Raw genomic sequence first — 13,373 nt, 5'->3', positions numbered from 1 at the left:
AACAAACTGGGTATAGCCTTCCGGGAATGTTTGAGGCACTAACACGCAGCGCGGAAAGACCACGCTTTCGTATCTAAAGACTACGCACAACCGTAGTCTTTCCGCCGTCACCGACAATTACTCCGTATAGGATGTGAGTCACTCTAGCCAACAGGGCTCTGATGATACGACTCCACGTAGTGCTTAGAAATCTATCTTGCTTAGCAATCTACCGAGTCTTATCCCCGATCTATGCTATACAGAAGAATTTACCTTAGTGGTCAACGTGGGGTGGGGTCTTATCTGTTTGACAGTGTTGATCAGGTGAATCCTTTTCATCTCGCTTATATTGACTGTCTTATTTGTGTTCCTAGGATAATCTGCTTTTCCCAGCCCATAGAGTATCTTCTGGCTCTGTTATTCACATACTAAATTGCTACATTTGATTGACAAGATCATGGGTCTAAATCGAAGACCCCCAGGATATGTTATCGCTAGTATGCTATGTTCCTGTGGCGGACTCTTGTTCGGGCAAGATACCCTTTTCACATTGTTGTTATCTTCTAGCACACATGGGTGTACTGATATATCGAAAATAGGATGGATACCGGCATAATTGGCCCTGTGACTGTCATGGACAGCTTTGTTGCACAATTTGGTAATCAATCTGCAACAGTTCATGGCTTGCTAGTGTCCTCAATTTTGATCCCAGCGGCTATCTCATCGTTCTTTGCCGGCTTTCTTGCAGACAAATTGGGTAGATCAAAGGGTATCAGCATTGGGGCTCTAGTATTTGCTCTAGGAGCTTCACTAGAGGCTGCGGCAATCCATATCTCCATGTTTGTTGTGGGTAGATGCATTGAAGGGGTAGGCGAGGGCCTATACTTGGGCACGTTAGTTGTGTATGGCATAGGGCTACTACTTCACTCAAGTGTACATCAGTCAGCAACTGACAATCTATAGCTATATATGCGAGATATCACCGACAAGCGTTAGAGGAGTTTTAACTACTGGGCCTCAGTTGCTGATCACACTGGGCTTAGTAGTTGGCTTTTTTACCTGCTATGGCACTGCTCGCATCGCTTCTTCATTCTCGTGGCGAACACCGTTTCTTATCTTGGCGGGCCTGGCGGTCACGTTTTCTGTCGTTTCATGGATTTGGCTGCCCCCATCACCAAGATGGCTGAGAATACACGGGCGTGAAACTGAGGCAACAGAAGTGTGGGATCTACTGGGGGTTAGTCCAGCAGAACGAGAGAAGATAGAGGTGGAAGAGGGTCGAGAGGCCAGTATGCAACCAATAGCGGTCCAAGGGCCACCCAACGTGGGCCAGATCACATCGAGTTCCCGATCTCAGGATAAGTCCCTTAAAGACAAGCTTTTTGACATTTTCTCCAAAGATGTTCGTACACGGACAGCGCTTGCTGCGTTTCTAATGGGAATGCAGCAACTGAGCGGAATTGATGGAGTCCTCTATGTAAGTTTGCTGATATTAGTAGGTATCACGCTCAGTCTAATGCTTGTTTTCCGTAGTACGCCCCGTTGCTTTTCCAACAGGCTGGACTTGCATCCTCGGACGCTAGCTTCTTTGCTTCGGGTGTCTCTGCCATTGTTATCTTCGGTGTAACAATTCCAGCTCTCATATGGGCAGACAAATGGGGTCGTCGGCACAGCACTATCTATGGTGGCGTTGGACTAAGCATCACAATGTTTTTGATGGGTGCTTTGTATGCAGGGAACGTCGTACATAGCTCAACGGGCGCAGGTAGATGGATTGTCATTGTATCCATTTACATTTTTGCTGTCATCTATTCCCTTAGCTGGGGAGTTGGGATTAAAATCTACGCTGCGGAAATCCAACCACAACGGACGCGCGCCTCAGCGACGAGCCTAGCCCACGGAAGCAATTGGGCATCCAACTTCCTCGTGGCCCTTACAACCCCTATCCTGCTCTCTCGGAGTAGCTTTGGGGCATACTTTCTATTTGGAGGGTGCACCCTGATCACAGCTTTGATCTGTGCAGTCTTTATGCCAGAAACTAAAGGCAGGTCCCTGGATGAGATTGAGGAAGCCTTCAAATCCAAGTCCTTGGGGTCGCGGTCGTTTGTCAGAATTATCCGCCCAATAATTGGGCAGGGTCAGTGAGCTGGGATCTGGGCATAGTGCCATAGTGATAAGGTAAATAGCAATTATCTATTGAATTCTGTATGGCCTTGAGATATGCAATAATCGGGCTGTTCAGCACGTGCTGGATATATAAGATAAGAAGAAAACAGCATTAGGTCAGCGGAACTGTCAATATGGCACTAGCCATCTTAGGGGAATTAGCTCCTCTGCTTACTAAACCGCCGCTCTGAAGAGCAGTGAAATTAATTTAATAATCTAATTCGGACCTTTTTACCTCGCCGATAACGAAGAAATTGTGCGCCGTAGATTTAAACCGCCATGATACACCTGCCATTTCATCTAAACTAACGCAGAGATTACCCAGCATAGTATCTTGGTGGATTTTTCTACAGCAACAATCATGCCCCCTCGTAGGAAGCCACAGGCTCCTGCCGCGCGATCTGCGCACCCTTCAGATGTACGGCAAATACTTCTCCGCATCTTCAGAAATGTATTGGCTGCTCATACTAACATTTTTTCGATCACTCTTATAGATGGCAGCGAATTCGAAGAGAACAGCTGCAGGTTCTTCGGCAACACAGAAGCGCCCAGCTCTATCGAAACAGCCATCAACCCCTACACAACCAGACCCAACTGTTGAGGGGTCGGATACTCAGGCAAACGAACATCCGCACGTACCATATCGTCACCGAGATCCTTTCGATGCGTTACTTGAGCCCTTTTATTATAACAAGTCTTTGACAGACCCAATCAACACGGCCAAGGATAAATGGAATTTGCTGCCGGCGTTCTTGAAGGTGAAGGGGTTGGTCAAACAGCACATTGACTCATACAACTACCTCGTGGAAGTACAGTTGAAAAAGATCGTTGAGTCGAGCTCTATCATCCGTAGTGATGTGGACCACAACTTTTATATTAAGTTTACCGACATTTATCTTGGAGCCCCACGACGCGCGGACGAGCAGCAAGATGCCGGCCCGGCATTTACAGGATCGACCGTAAGTCCACAGGAATGTCGACTTCGTGATACCACATACGCAGCCCCTATTCAAGTTGATTTCGAATATGTGCGTGGTCGTCAACGGGTGAAGAAGACGGGTTACTCCATTGGCCGAATGCCGGTTATGCTTCGTAGCTCGAAGTGTGTTCTGTCCGATAAGACTCCAGCGGAGATGACAGTATTGAATGAATGTCCTTTGGATCCCGGCGGCTACTTTATCGTGAATGGAACCGAGAAGGTTATTCTTGTTCAAGAACAGTTGAGCAAGAACAGAATCATTGTAGAAACGGACCCTAAGAAGGAAATAGTTCAGGCGTCGGTGACTAGGTAAGCCTACTGTACGTTTTGTCCTTCTGTTCATGCTGTTCTAACTCTGACTTCTAGTTCTTCCAATGAGCGCAAGTCCAAGAGTTACATCGTTCTCAAGAAAGACAAACTTTATGTGAAGCATAACGTTCTTAGTGAAGATATCCCTATCGTCATCTTGCTCAAGGCAATGGGTATCAACACGGACAAGGAGATGTTGCTTCTTGTTGCCGGTATTGATAAGGTATACCAGGAGGACTTTGCGATCAATTTTGAAGAGGCCATCAAACTAGGCATCTACACACAGCAGCAAGCCTTGGATTGGATTGGCGCTCGGATTAAGATAAATCGTAAACAAGCTACTTATCGCCGGACCCATGTGCAAGAAGCTGTTGAAGCCATCGCATCTGTCATCATTTCTCACATTGAAGTCAAAGACATGAACTTTCGGCCAAAGGCAGTCTACGTTGCCCATATGGCCCGCCGTGTTCTCATGGCTAAGAACGATCCTTCGTTGGTAGATGACCGTGACTACCTTGGTAATAAAAGATTGGAATTGGCCGGTCAGCTACTGGCTCTACTTTTCGAGGATCTTTTCAAGAAGTTCTGCTTCGATATTAAAATGAATGTTGACAAAGTTTTGAATAAACGCAACAGAGCCGAGGCTTTCGATGCCTGGACTGTTATGAGTATGCATGGAAACCATATCACACAAGGCATGAATCGTGCTATTTCGACAGGCAACTGGAGTTTGAAACGTTTCCGTATGGAGCGTGCTGGTGTTACTCATGTGCTCAGTCGACTGAGCTATATCGCAGCTCTGGGCATGATGACCCGTATCAGCAGTCAGTTCGAAAAGACTAGAAAGGTCAGTGGTCCCAGAGCTCTCCAGCCGTCTCAATTCGGTATGCTCTGCCCTGCAGATACCCCGGAAGGTGAAGCCTGTGGTCTCGTGAAGAATTTGGCGCTTATGACCCATATCACGACGAATGATGAAGAGGGCCCGATCCGGAATTTGATATTTATGCTAGGAGCAGAAGACATCTCGACACTTGGTGGAAAGGAGCTCTACGGTCCTGGTTGTTATACGATCTCAATTAACGGAACACCGATGGCACTCACTCGTCGTCCTAAGTATTTCCTTGATGCTTTCCGGAGATTACGTCGAATGGGTAGAATTTCGGAGTTTGTCAGTATTTACATCAACCATCACCAGCGCGCTGTCCACGTCGCTACCGATGATGGACGAATTTGCCGGCCCCTCATAGTTTGTGAGAACGGCAAGTCTAGAGTCAAAACGCATCACTTGAGAAAATTGCGCGACGGAACAATGTCGTTCGACGATTTCCTCGCTCAAGGCTTGGTTGAGTACCTGGATGTCAACGAAGAGAACGATTCATTGATTGCAATCTATGAAAAAGACATTACTGAGACTACGACTCATTTGGAAATTGAGCCATTCACCGTCTTGGGTGCTGTCGCTGGCCTGATCCCTTACCCACACCACAATCAATCTCCACGTAACACCTATCAATGTGCTATGGGTAAACAAGCTATTGGCGCAATCGCATCGAACCAATTTCTTCGCATTGATTCAGTTCTCTACCTTATGGTGTACCCTCAGAAGCCCATGGTAAAGTCCCGCACAATTGAGCTTACGAAGTACGATCAATTGCCAGCTGGTCAAAACGCAATTGTTGCAGTGATGAGCTATTCTGGTTACGATATCGAGGATGCTTTGGTTCTGAACAAGGGCTCTGTTGATCGTGGTTTCGGACGTTGTCAAGTGTTTAAAAAATGTGTTACCAACTTGAAGAGCTATTCCAATGGTACTAAGGACATCTTAATGCCACCAGAGTATGACAATGATGCCCCCATCAGGAAACATGCTCTTCTTGAGAATGATGGTTTGGCTGCAGTGGGTGAAAAGGTTAACGCTGGCGAAGTCTACATCAACAAATCTACCCCTGATCAATCCCTCGCCTCCGGATTCTCGGGCCCTGATATGAATCGGCCTGTCAAATACACGCCCACGCCTATGACATATAAGCTGCACGACCCTGCATACATCGATCAAGTTTTGGTCTCTACGACGGAAAATGAAAACCAACTCGTTAAGGTGCTCACTCGCCAGACCCGTCGTCCCGAAGTAGGTGACAAGTTCTCCTCTCGTCATGGACAAAAGGGTGTCGTGGGTATCATCGCCGACCAGGCCGATATGCCTTTCACAGACCAAGGAATCAACCCCGACATCATCATGAATCCCCACGGTTTCCCCTCTCGAATGACAGTAGGGAAAATGTTGGAACTAGTCGCTGGAAAGGCGGGCGTCATGGCGGGCCACCACGGTTACGGAACCTGCTTCGGTGGCAGCCCTGTCCAAGAAATGTCCCAGATCCTTATAAACAACGGCTTCAGCTACGGTGGTAAAGATTATCTTACCTCGGGCATTACTGGCGAGGCGCTTCCGTTCTATGTCTTTACCGGCCCCATTTACTACCAGAAGCTTAAGCACATGGTCCAGGACAAGATGCACTCTCGTGCTCGCGGTCCCCGTGCTATCCTTACCCGTCAGCCAACGGAAGGTCGTTCCCGTGATGGTGGTCTTCGTCTAGGTGAGATGGAACGCGATTGTCTTATCGCCTACGGAACCAGTCAACTTCTCCTCGAGCGACTGATGATATCGTCGGATCGTCATGAGATCGATGTTTGCGAGCAGTGTGGCTTCATGGGGTACTTGAACTGGTGCCAGCGGTGTAAATCTTCGCGGAGTGTGGTCAAGATGGCCATCCCGTACGCCGCTAAACTTCTTATCCAGGAATTGATGAGTATGAACGTTACGGCAAGGTTGAAGCTTGAGGATGAGTTCCCAGAAACAAGGGGAATGTGATTTAGGAATGCAAAAAGAAAAAAGGGTCCATACAGGGGTTACTAAAAGTCAAAGAAGGCGTTTGTATAACTTGATTGTGTACATATCGTTTGCATGCATAGCGCACGGTGATTTGTTTGACTTTTTGATGAAAACTGAGGTTTGTATAGATATGATATGATACGTTGCTTAAAGAAGATCCGTTCGATATGCTCCCTTGGGAGCTGGAGTAGCCTTGAACGAACCGAATCGGGGTTTTGCTGCTAGTAGTGTGCTATTCTAATCCATCTACGAATGACTCTTGGTCTTACTATGGTTCCTTAATACGGCCTAATGTACCGCTAATAAAGGTGTAACAACTGCATCACTCTACCTTCCCCTCTATATTCCCTTTAACGGAATACTACTAACCCAATTCATTCAACCACCATCTCCGACTCCACAAACAAATACCCCCTCATAATCCCCCAATATCTCTCCGGATCATACTTCATATGAGAAACATGCTGCGACCCAACAAACTTCTCCCTCCGAACCGACCACCCCTTCGCCTCCGCCTCATCAGCATGCCTCTCCACATCTCTCCAGTCAACCAACTCATCCGCATCTGAATAAACATAGCACCGCCTACGCACCCCATCCCCACCCCCGCAAACAAGCCGACGATCATTGATCGCCTCCCTCGCAACACTGACAGCATCTGACACACGGATCACCCTGCGCACAGCCGCCCCCAGTACAAAAATCACCCATAGCGCAGCCTGACAAACCAAACGCAACACCCACGGTCTGGGAAGCACATACGAGAATGCCTTCAAGGCACCAGACACCGTCGCCACACCTGGCGCACTATCTAAGATGGTAGATGAGATGCGAAGCGGTTGGCCGGTTCTCGCCTGATACGTTGAGAGAAGGTTGATGGTCGTGAAGACGCCGCCGTTGGAGAACATGTGGACGAAGACGGGGTCTTGGGAGGAGGCCTCAGCCTGGATGGCCTCAACGGCTGGAGCGAGGCGCGCTTGTTGGGCTCTCTTGGTGGAGCATGTGGTGAAGTCGCTGGAGGAGCTTAGGAGGATGATGATTCGTGCGGACGGCGCTAGGCGCGTGTATTCGGTCACATATTTAGTTAGGGCTCGTGGGAGGGCGTTCATCCAGAACGCTAAGATGATGGTCTTCGGGTGTGGGTTGGTTTCATTGGGTGAGGGTCGTGATTGGGGTTCTTGGATATAGATTGAGGGGGATAGTTTGGTGTATGGGGATAGTAGGTTCTCGGGTTTGGATTGGGACATTTGGGGGAGGAAGGTTTCTAGGGTCGATATCTGGCTCTGTCCTTTCCTTTTTTTTTTTTGTTTTCTTTTCTTTTTTTTGTAGAATGGGAGATCCAGGTATATAAGCAGCGCGAACTGGGAAAAAGATCATAGGTAAAAGTTTAAAAAGGGTCAGACTATGTGTCTTGGGTTACCTTTGTGTTTGGTAAACTAACGCAAGCACTAATTTACGGCCCCGGAAATGAGCATAAGCAATGTCCTCGGCATTTCATGGTAATCTCCTGTGATACTGTGGAGCCTTCTCACCGGCACAATATTGATCTTCCATATCGACTTGGCGGGCTTGGTCAACTATCGAAATCAACCCTACTATTGTTGAAGAAAGTAAGACCCCCGTTCCATGAAAGTGATTCCCTTATTTAACGCCGGCCTATACCACGCTAATGCTCTATAATCAAGCCGTCCTCGTTTTGCTCATAGTATTCTGAGACAAAGAAATAGAAACAACATCGAGAGAATGAAACCAGGCAGTGCACCGGTGCCTGAGCGTTCAAGCTATATTCCGGCACATACATGACTTTATGACGGCATTTTCCACCAACCATTATTTTTCCTTTGAACCTCATCGAACTAAGTGGGCGTGGAAGAACCTCCGGTATCCTTCTTCTTCCCTCTTAATGTTTGACCAGCTCCTTGAAAGCGGGGTTTCTCGTCCTCGACAACTTGCCCAGCCTCATTACGCTTCTTCACAGGCTTAATTGCATACCCAAAGAACAACTGATTAGGCGGAAGCCGAAGCGGCATTGTCCCATTAGTTCGCATGACAGGAGGGGGGTGTTGAGGATTTGTAGCTCCGGGCGTCGGAGTGGAGGGCTTTGGGGTTGGGGCTTTACTACCCTTTTTCGCATTCAGGCGCTGTCCGCCAAGAAGGAAGTTCGACGACACTGCTTTCGCTCCTGCAGCAGCGTCAGTAGATTCTGGAGCAATGGCTGCATAGTTGATTGCCTGAGCCATAGTTCCGTGCGGGTGAAGCAACCCGCCAGACGGAAGCTTGGTTGCACTCATGCCACTTCGGGGAGTACTTGTGCCACTTGGTCGTTGGGGTTCCTCATATCCTACTGGAGGCGCAAAGTCGACTTCCAAATCTGTTTCGAGGACAGAAATGGCATTTGTGTTGTTGGCCGGTTTAGTTTCCAAGACGGCCATCTCGTAGACCTGATCATTGTAGGCGAATGTGAAGACATCGCCCTTCGTCAGGCACGAGAAGTTGCGGAATGCATTCTCTAGCACAGCCTTAGGGTCACTGATATCTAGGAACGACGTCGACTGCGCTTGAAGCTTGATGAATTGGCCCGGGGGGAGGTCGGTCGATTTGACCTGGACTAGGTCACCAGGTTCGAGGACGAGGGTTTGCATGAGCTACACATGTGACCATCTATCAGCATGGTCGCGTTAATGCATTAAAGGGGATACTAGAGGGGAAAAAATCATTGAAAGGCTGCATATGGTTGAAGCCCATAAGACAGTACAGTCTTACCCAGAAAGGCAGATAGATCTTCCCCTCTTCAGCGATGAACTCCAACACACCCGCGTGGGTCATCTGTCCTCGTGCACCATTATGCAACTCAAAGAGCATAGGGTATGTGATATGTAGTCGAGTCAGCTTGTCTAGTGCACTGGGCGGCATGATGACTTTGCCGCCGTGATTAACGTTCTCTCTCTCAGGGCCCGGCATCATAGCAACAGGGTAGCAGCGGTAATACTCGTCGAAACGGCGAGTCGCACCTCCATGGCGGAGCATGGAGGAGCTGAAGACACCATCCATCGGGTCGTCTTCGTAGTAATTAGAGCGGAACTATAAATATTAGTATTTGGCGTAGTCAGCAACAAAACAACTTGTCTGGAGCTCACCATGGTGGGAAGCCCGCGAGTTGCTGACAGTCGAGTGCCTGTTAAACAGAGTCCTGATAAGGCAAGCTAATTCTGATTCTTCTCATCCAGAGTTAGTTAGATAAGCTTCAGACTGTTGCTTGAAAGGACTAGGGCGCACGAATCGCACGGCCAACAAGGTCGGGGACAGTAGTAGTTGAGATGCTGTTCGGAAAACGAAGGCTTATCGCCCGCAGTGACGCAAATGGCTCCGCAATGATTTTCCGACCCGACCCCATATCTATAGCTTTAGTAACCGGACTCCTCCCCCCCCCAAAAACTCACATACTCAGACTTAAAGTGTTTCTGGTGTTTCTGTGAGCTTCAAGGCCAGTGTGGTCGCTTCTTTAATCTATACGGCTTTTCTTTACAGGATTGTCATTATAAACACGCCTCACGATCCATGTCGGCCACTCAGCCACGCCCCAAGCGGGCTGGTGAAGACTTCGCCCGCACACATCAGGAGCCTGAAGACGATCCGAACGGGCCTTCTAGCAAAAGACCTAAGTTTGATCTCCGAAACCCTTCCGCTCTTGCTCCGGATGCGCTTGAAGAGGATGCCATTTTGGACGCGGACGAAATCGGTCGGCGCGGGCAGCAAGTACGACGCAAAGCTGTGAATCTTGACGGCTACGACTCAGACAGCGAAAATGAAGGATTCGATGCGCGAGCTGAAGCTCAGGCCAAAAATAAGCAAAAGGAAGATGCGGCAGATGATGACATGTTTGCTGAGCTACAAGAGGACTTCGGCGCCGAGGAGATCGATGCCGATGAAGCTTTAAGGAAGAGCAAAAAATCCGTGCGCTTTTTACGAGACGATGAAATCGAAGGTCAGGTCGCTTCATCTAAAGGTGGTGGTACACTACATGCAGACTTGCGTAAAGGCGCAGACAAGGTCGATGCAGAAGATGTGGAAAGTGAAAGCGATGTAGCAGAAGAAGACCGCGCCAGGGTTGATGAGGATATGGACGAGGAACTGGGTGCTGGGTCGAAGAAAAAGCATGCGCCTTTACTTGATGCATTCAATATGCGGGCAGAGCAGGAAGAAGGCAAATTTGATGATCAAGGAAATTACATACGGAAGGCGGTAGACCCTGACGCTATCTACGATTCGTGGCTTGACGGGGTATCGAAGAAGGATATTCGGCGCGCCAGAGAAGCTGCAGAGCAGAGAGAGGCTGAGAGGAAGGAAAGAGATCGGATGGACGATAGCGTCCTAACGGGCGATGTCTTGAAGACCCTTATAAGTCACCTTGAACGAGGCGAAACTATACTGGAGGCGTTAGCCAGACTAGGGAGAGGGGCTCAAAAGAAGCCCAAATGGCAGAACAAACGCAATAAAAACCGGAAAGCTATGGAGGACACAGAAATGACCGAGGATGACCCGAAAGAAGTCGCTCGAAAGCAGGCGATCGATGCAATCACTGGAGCAGCAGATATCCTTCTCACGCGGGGACAAGGGGAGATCTATGATACAGAACGCGAACTCCTCACTCGTCAATATCGTCGCGAGACAGGCGAGGATTGGGTAGACCCCCTTTCGCAAGATACAAGGGAGGATACCTCTACGATGTGGGAATTTCGTTGGTCGGACGCCCGCGATGGTGGAATTGTTCACGGCCCCTATGATAGTGCAACGATGGAGTCGTGGAGGAACGCTGGGTATTTTGGTGAAGGCGTTGAATTTCGAAAAACGACAGAAGAGAGTGGATGGAATACTCAGGCTAATTTTGTACAATAATAAAGGCAAATGGGGGATCCTACTTATAGCCTCAATGGATACCAAGCACTAAATATGAATTTCATGATTATCATTGAAGCTTAGGCTCTTTTCGATAGAATCCAATTCGAACCCGAATATCAAGGTACCCACAAGAGCTCTGAATAAGCGCCAGCATTATCATACATAATTTGATATTGCAAAGAAAACACAGGGAATAATAACAGATCGCACTAATTGTTTTCGCACGTCACCTGGAATGCTCAACCATTCGAACACCAGAAATCACCCAGAAAGTCTATACCGTATCGAATCTAGGATATCTCCATGGCATCTCCATTTGCTGCAGTAGAGAAGTTGACGTTGCCTTGGTCACCGATGAAGCGCTGCTCATACGCATTGACAAACTTGACACTCCGAGCAGGATCATAGAATAATCGGTAGCTGCGCTGGACATCGTCGATACTGACCTCCTTTGCCTTCCGCTTTTGACTAAGAAGATGAGAGGTAGTGATGATGTTGCTGGCATATCGGAGGTTTGATTCTTGGCCAATCTTGGTCAGAAGTGCTAGAGCGTCCGGCGAGAGATCAATCTCTTCCTCTTGGGCTCGGATGGCTAGGATCTGTCTGATTTCATCGGCAGAGTATGGCTGTGTGCTCACAATGACCACGCGGTCAAGGAAGTCGAGGGGCAACCCGTGGGGAGAGCTGTATGTTGTCCCCCGAATGCGGGCTTGGCCACGGTTACTGGCCATGATGACAATGGGTGCAAGTTCCGCCTCCAAAGCACGATTAATGAAGGAGAAACATTCAATATCCAGCATATGAACCTCATCAATAAAGAGGACGCCAGGAATGATTTCGGCTTTGCCCTCCTCCTTCCATTCGGCAACCTTGGTGTTGATTTGATCTCGAACCTCACTCCTAATCTCCCCGGTATCGCCAGAAAAGAGAGCCAGAAATCCTTGTGACCGCGAGTTGATCACATCGATCTCATGAAGACTCACAGTGTGCACAATTTCTTTGCGAACTTGAAGTTCACCCTCCGGGCATTGCACGAATTTGGTGTCAGCGCCCATCGCATCATAGTCCCGAGAACGTGCGTACGAGCGTCCCAACTTTGTGATTTTACCCGATGATTTGTCAATGGAAATAATATCACCGGCCATTACACGCTCTTTGGTCATAGAATCGATCATCTTAGTGCCCATATCGTAAATTGTCTCCATGTCGGTGGTTTTGATAGTAAGTTTCCCTTGTTTGTTGCCCTGAGTGGATTAGCACGGTCGTGCTTCATCACTAAAAGGGGGTATGGTGGTACTTACGCCAGTAACGCTTCTATCAATCTGAATCTCCACAACTTCACCTTCAATGATCTCACTTTCTTCCTTAATCCGAACGCCAATGGACTTCCGGAAAGCTTGAGTGAGGGCTTCGGTCTTCGACATTTCCATTGAGAAGATTTCTGAAGAAGCAAGCATTGTGAAGGGGACGTCGGATCCAAGAGATTGTGCCATTCCCATGGCAATCGCAGTTTTACCAGTGCTAGGAGGTCCTGCGATCAACACTGCGCGACCAGCGATCTTGCCTTCCTTAACCATCTGCAAGATTACTGCGGCGGCCTTTCGCGCCTTCTCTTGGCCCACAAGGCCCTGGGATGAGGTCCTAGGTTGTAAAGAATCGGCATCGACACCGAGTCCTCTAATATGCGAATGGGCAGCGATGAGGTTCAAGCCACGGAGTTCCTTGGTCTCCGCAACAGTAGAAATTGGCTATGGTCCAGGATCAGTACCCTGATAGTACATAGAATGCAAGCACTGTTGACTTACCGCAGCCATTGTGAATGCTTACGATTATAGAAGTCTCTCTTCTTGAACAGCAACGAGGTCAGCTGCGCTGCAAAGCTATTCTGCGTCCAATGCCTTGATCGGCCGGACAAAAGAGCTGTGAGGGCAGAATAAGGCGAGCCACAACGCCGCCCTTGACACCGCCCGGCAGAATGTGGGAAATTAGTATCATTCACCAGGTTTTTGTTTTCGCGTCAACAGTTAATCTTTCACTCGTTGCTACGCAAGACATGTTACTTACCTCCATCTGAGCTCCTCTATATTATACAGCATTCACTCTCTGAATATTTGGTGTTAACGAGTTTGGTGAGACATAATACATTGAAAA

At 48.4% G+C, this 13,373-nt stretch overlaps 6 protein-coding genes across 6 annotated transcripts; 3 read left to right on the top strand and 3 right to left on the bottom strand.

Moving 5' to 3' along the window:
- The first annotated feature begins 103 nt into the window (after positions 1 to 103).
- Positions 104 to 2,149, top strand: BDW43DRAFT_276438 (putative MFS sugar transporter). The gene is made up of 4 exons (XM_032041959.1): positions 104 to 510; positions 579 to 881; positions 943 to 1,456; positions 1,513 to 2,149. Exons 1-4 carry the CDS (start codon positions 437 to 439, stop codon positions 2,122 to 2,124), a joined length of 1,503 nt encoding a protein of 500 aa, XP_031900333.1. The 5' UTR covers positions 104 to 436; the 3' UTR covers positions 2,125 to 2,149.
- A 254-nt stretch (positions 2,150 to 2,403) lies between these two features.
- Positions 2,404 to 6,443, top strand: BDW43DRAFT_88312 (DNA-directed RNA polymerase III core subunit RET1). The gene is made up of 3 exons (XM_032050649.1): positions 2,404 to 2,563; positions 2,640 to 3,433; positions 3,491 to 6,443. Exons 1-3 carry the CDS (start codon positions 2,507 to 2,509, stop codon positions 6,300 to 6,302), a joined length of 3,663 nt encoding a protein of 1,220 aa, XP_031900332.1. The 5' UTR covers positions 2,404 to 2,506; the 3' UTR covers positions 6,303 to 6,443.
- A 1-nt stretch (position 6,444) lies between these two features.
- Positions 6,445 to 7,748, bottom strand: BDW43DRAFT_88298 (TMEM53 family protein). The gene has a single exon (XM_032050648.1). The coding sequence runs from the start codon at positions 7,568 to 7,570 to the stop codon at positions 6,698 to 6,700; it is 873 nt and encodes a 290-aa protein (XP_031900331.1). The 5' UTR covers positions 7,571 to 7,748; the 3' UTR covers positions 6,445 to 6,697.
- Position 7,749: 1 nt separating this feature from the next.
- On the bottom strand, positions 7,750 to 9,608 carry BDW43DRAFT_88297 (polyubiquitin-binding protein UFD1). Its single transcript, XM_032050647.1, has 3 exons — positions 9,461 to 9,608; positions 9,087 to 9,404; positions 7,750 to 8,968 (listed from the first exon to the last, which is right to left on the bottom strand). The coding sequence occupies exons 1-3, from the start codon at positions 9,461 to 9,463 to the stop codon at positions 8,180 to 8,182; spliced, it is 1,110 nt and encodes a 369-aa protein (XP_031900330.1). The 5' UTR covers positions 9,464 to 9,608; the 3' UTR covers positions 7,750 to 8,179.
- Positions 9,609 to 9,779: 171 nt separating this feature from the next.
- BDW43DRAFT_88289 (GYF domain-containing protein) lies at positions 9,780 to 11,365 on the top strand. The gene has a single exon (XM_032050645.1). It carries the CDS (start codon positions 9,882 to 9,884, stop codon positions 11,217 to 11,219), a length of 1,338 nt encoding a protein of 445 aa, XP_031900329.1. The 5' UTR covers positions 9,780 to 9,881; the 3' UTR covers positions 11,220 to 11,365.
- rvb2 (RuvB family ATP-dependent DNA helicase reptin) lies at positions 11,366 to 13,112 on the bottom strand. Its single transcript, XM_032050646.1, has 3 exons — positions 13,028 to 13,112; positions 12,524 to 12,970; positions 11,366 to 12,466 (listed from the first exon to the last, which is right to left on the bottom strand). The coding sequence occupies exons 1-3, from the start codon at positions 13,034 to 13,036 to the stop codon at positions 11,513 to 11,515; spliced, it is 1,410 nt and encodes a 469-aa protein (XP_031900328.1). The 5' UTR covers positions 13,037 to 13,112; the 3' UTR covers positions 11,366 to 11,512.
- Positions 13,113 to 13,373: the final 261 nt, after the last annotated feature.

The sequence above is a fragment of the Aspergillus alliaceus genome (assembly GCF_009176365.1).
Source record: "Aspergillus alliaceus strain CBS 536.65 unplaced genomic scaffold BDW43scaffold_22, whole genome shotgun sequence".
Classification (NCBI taxonomy): domain Eukaryota; kingdom Fungi; phylum Ascomycota; class Eurotiomycetes; order Eurotiales; family Aspergillaceae; genus Aspergillus; species Aspergillus alliaceus.
Note: the sequence above shows the minus strand (reverse complement) of the source record. Positions and strands in the feature narration are given on the sequence as shown.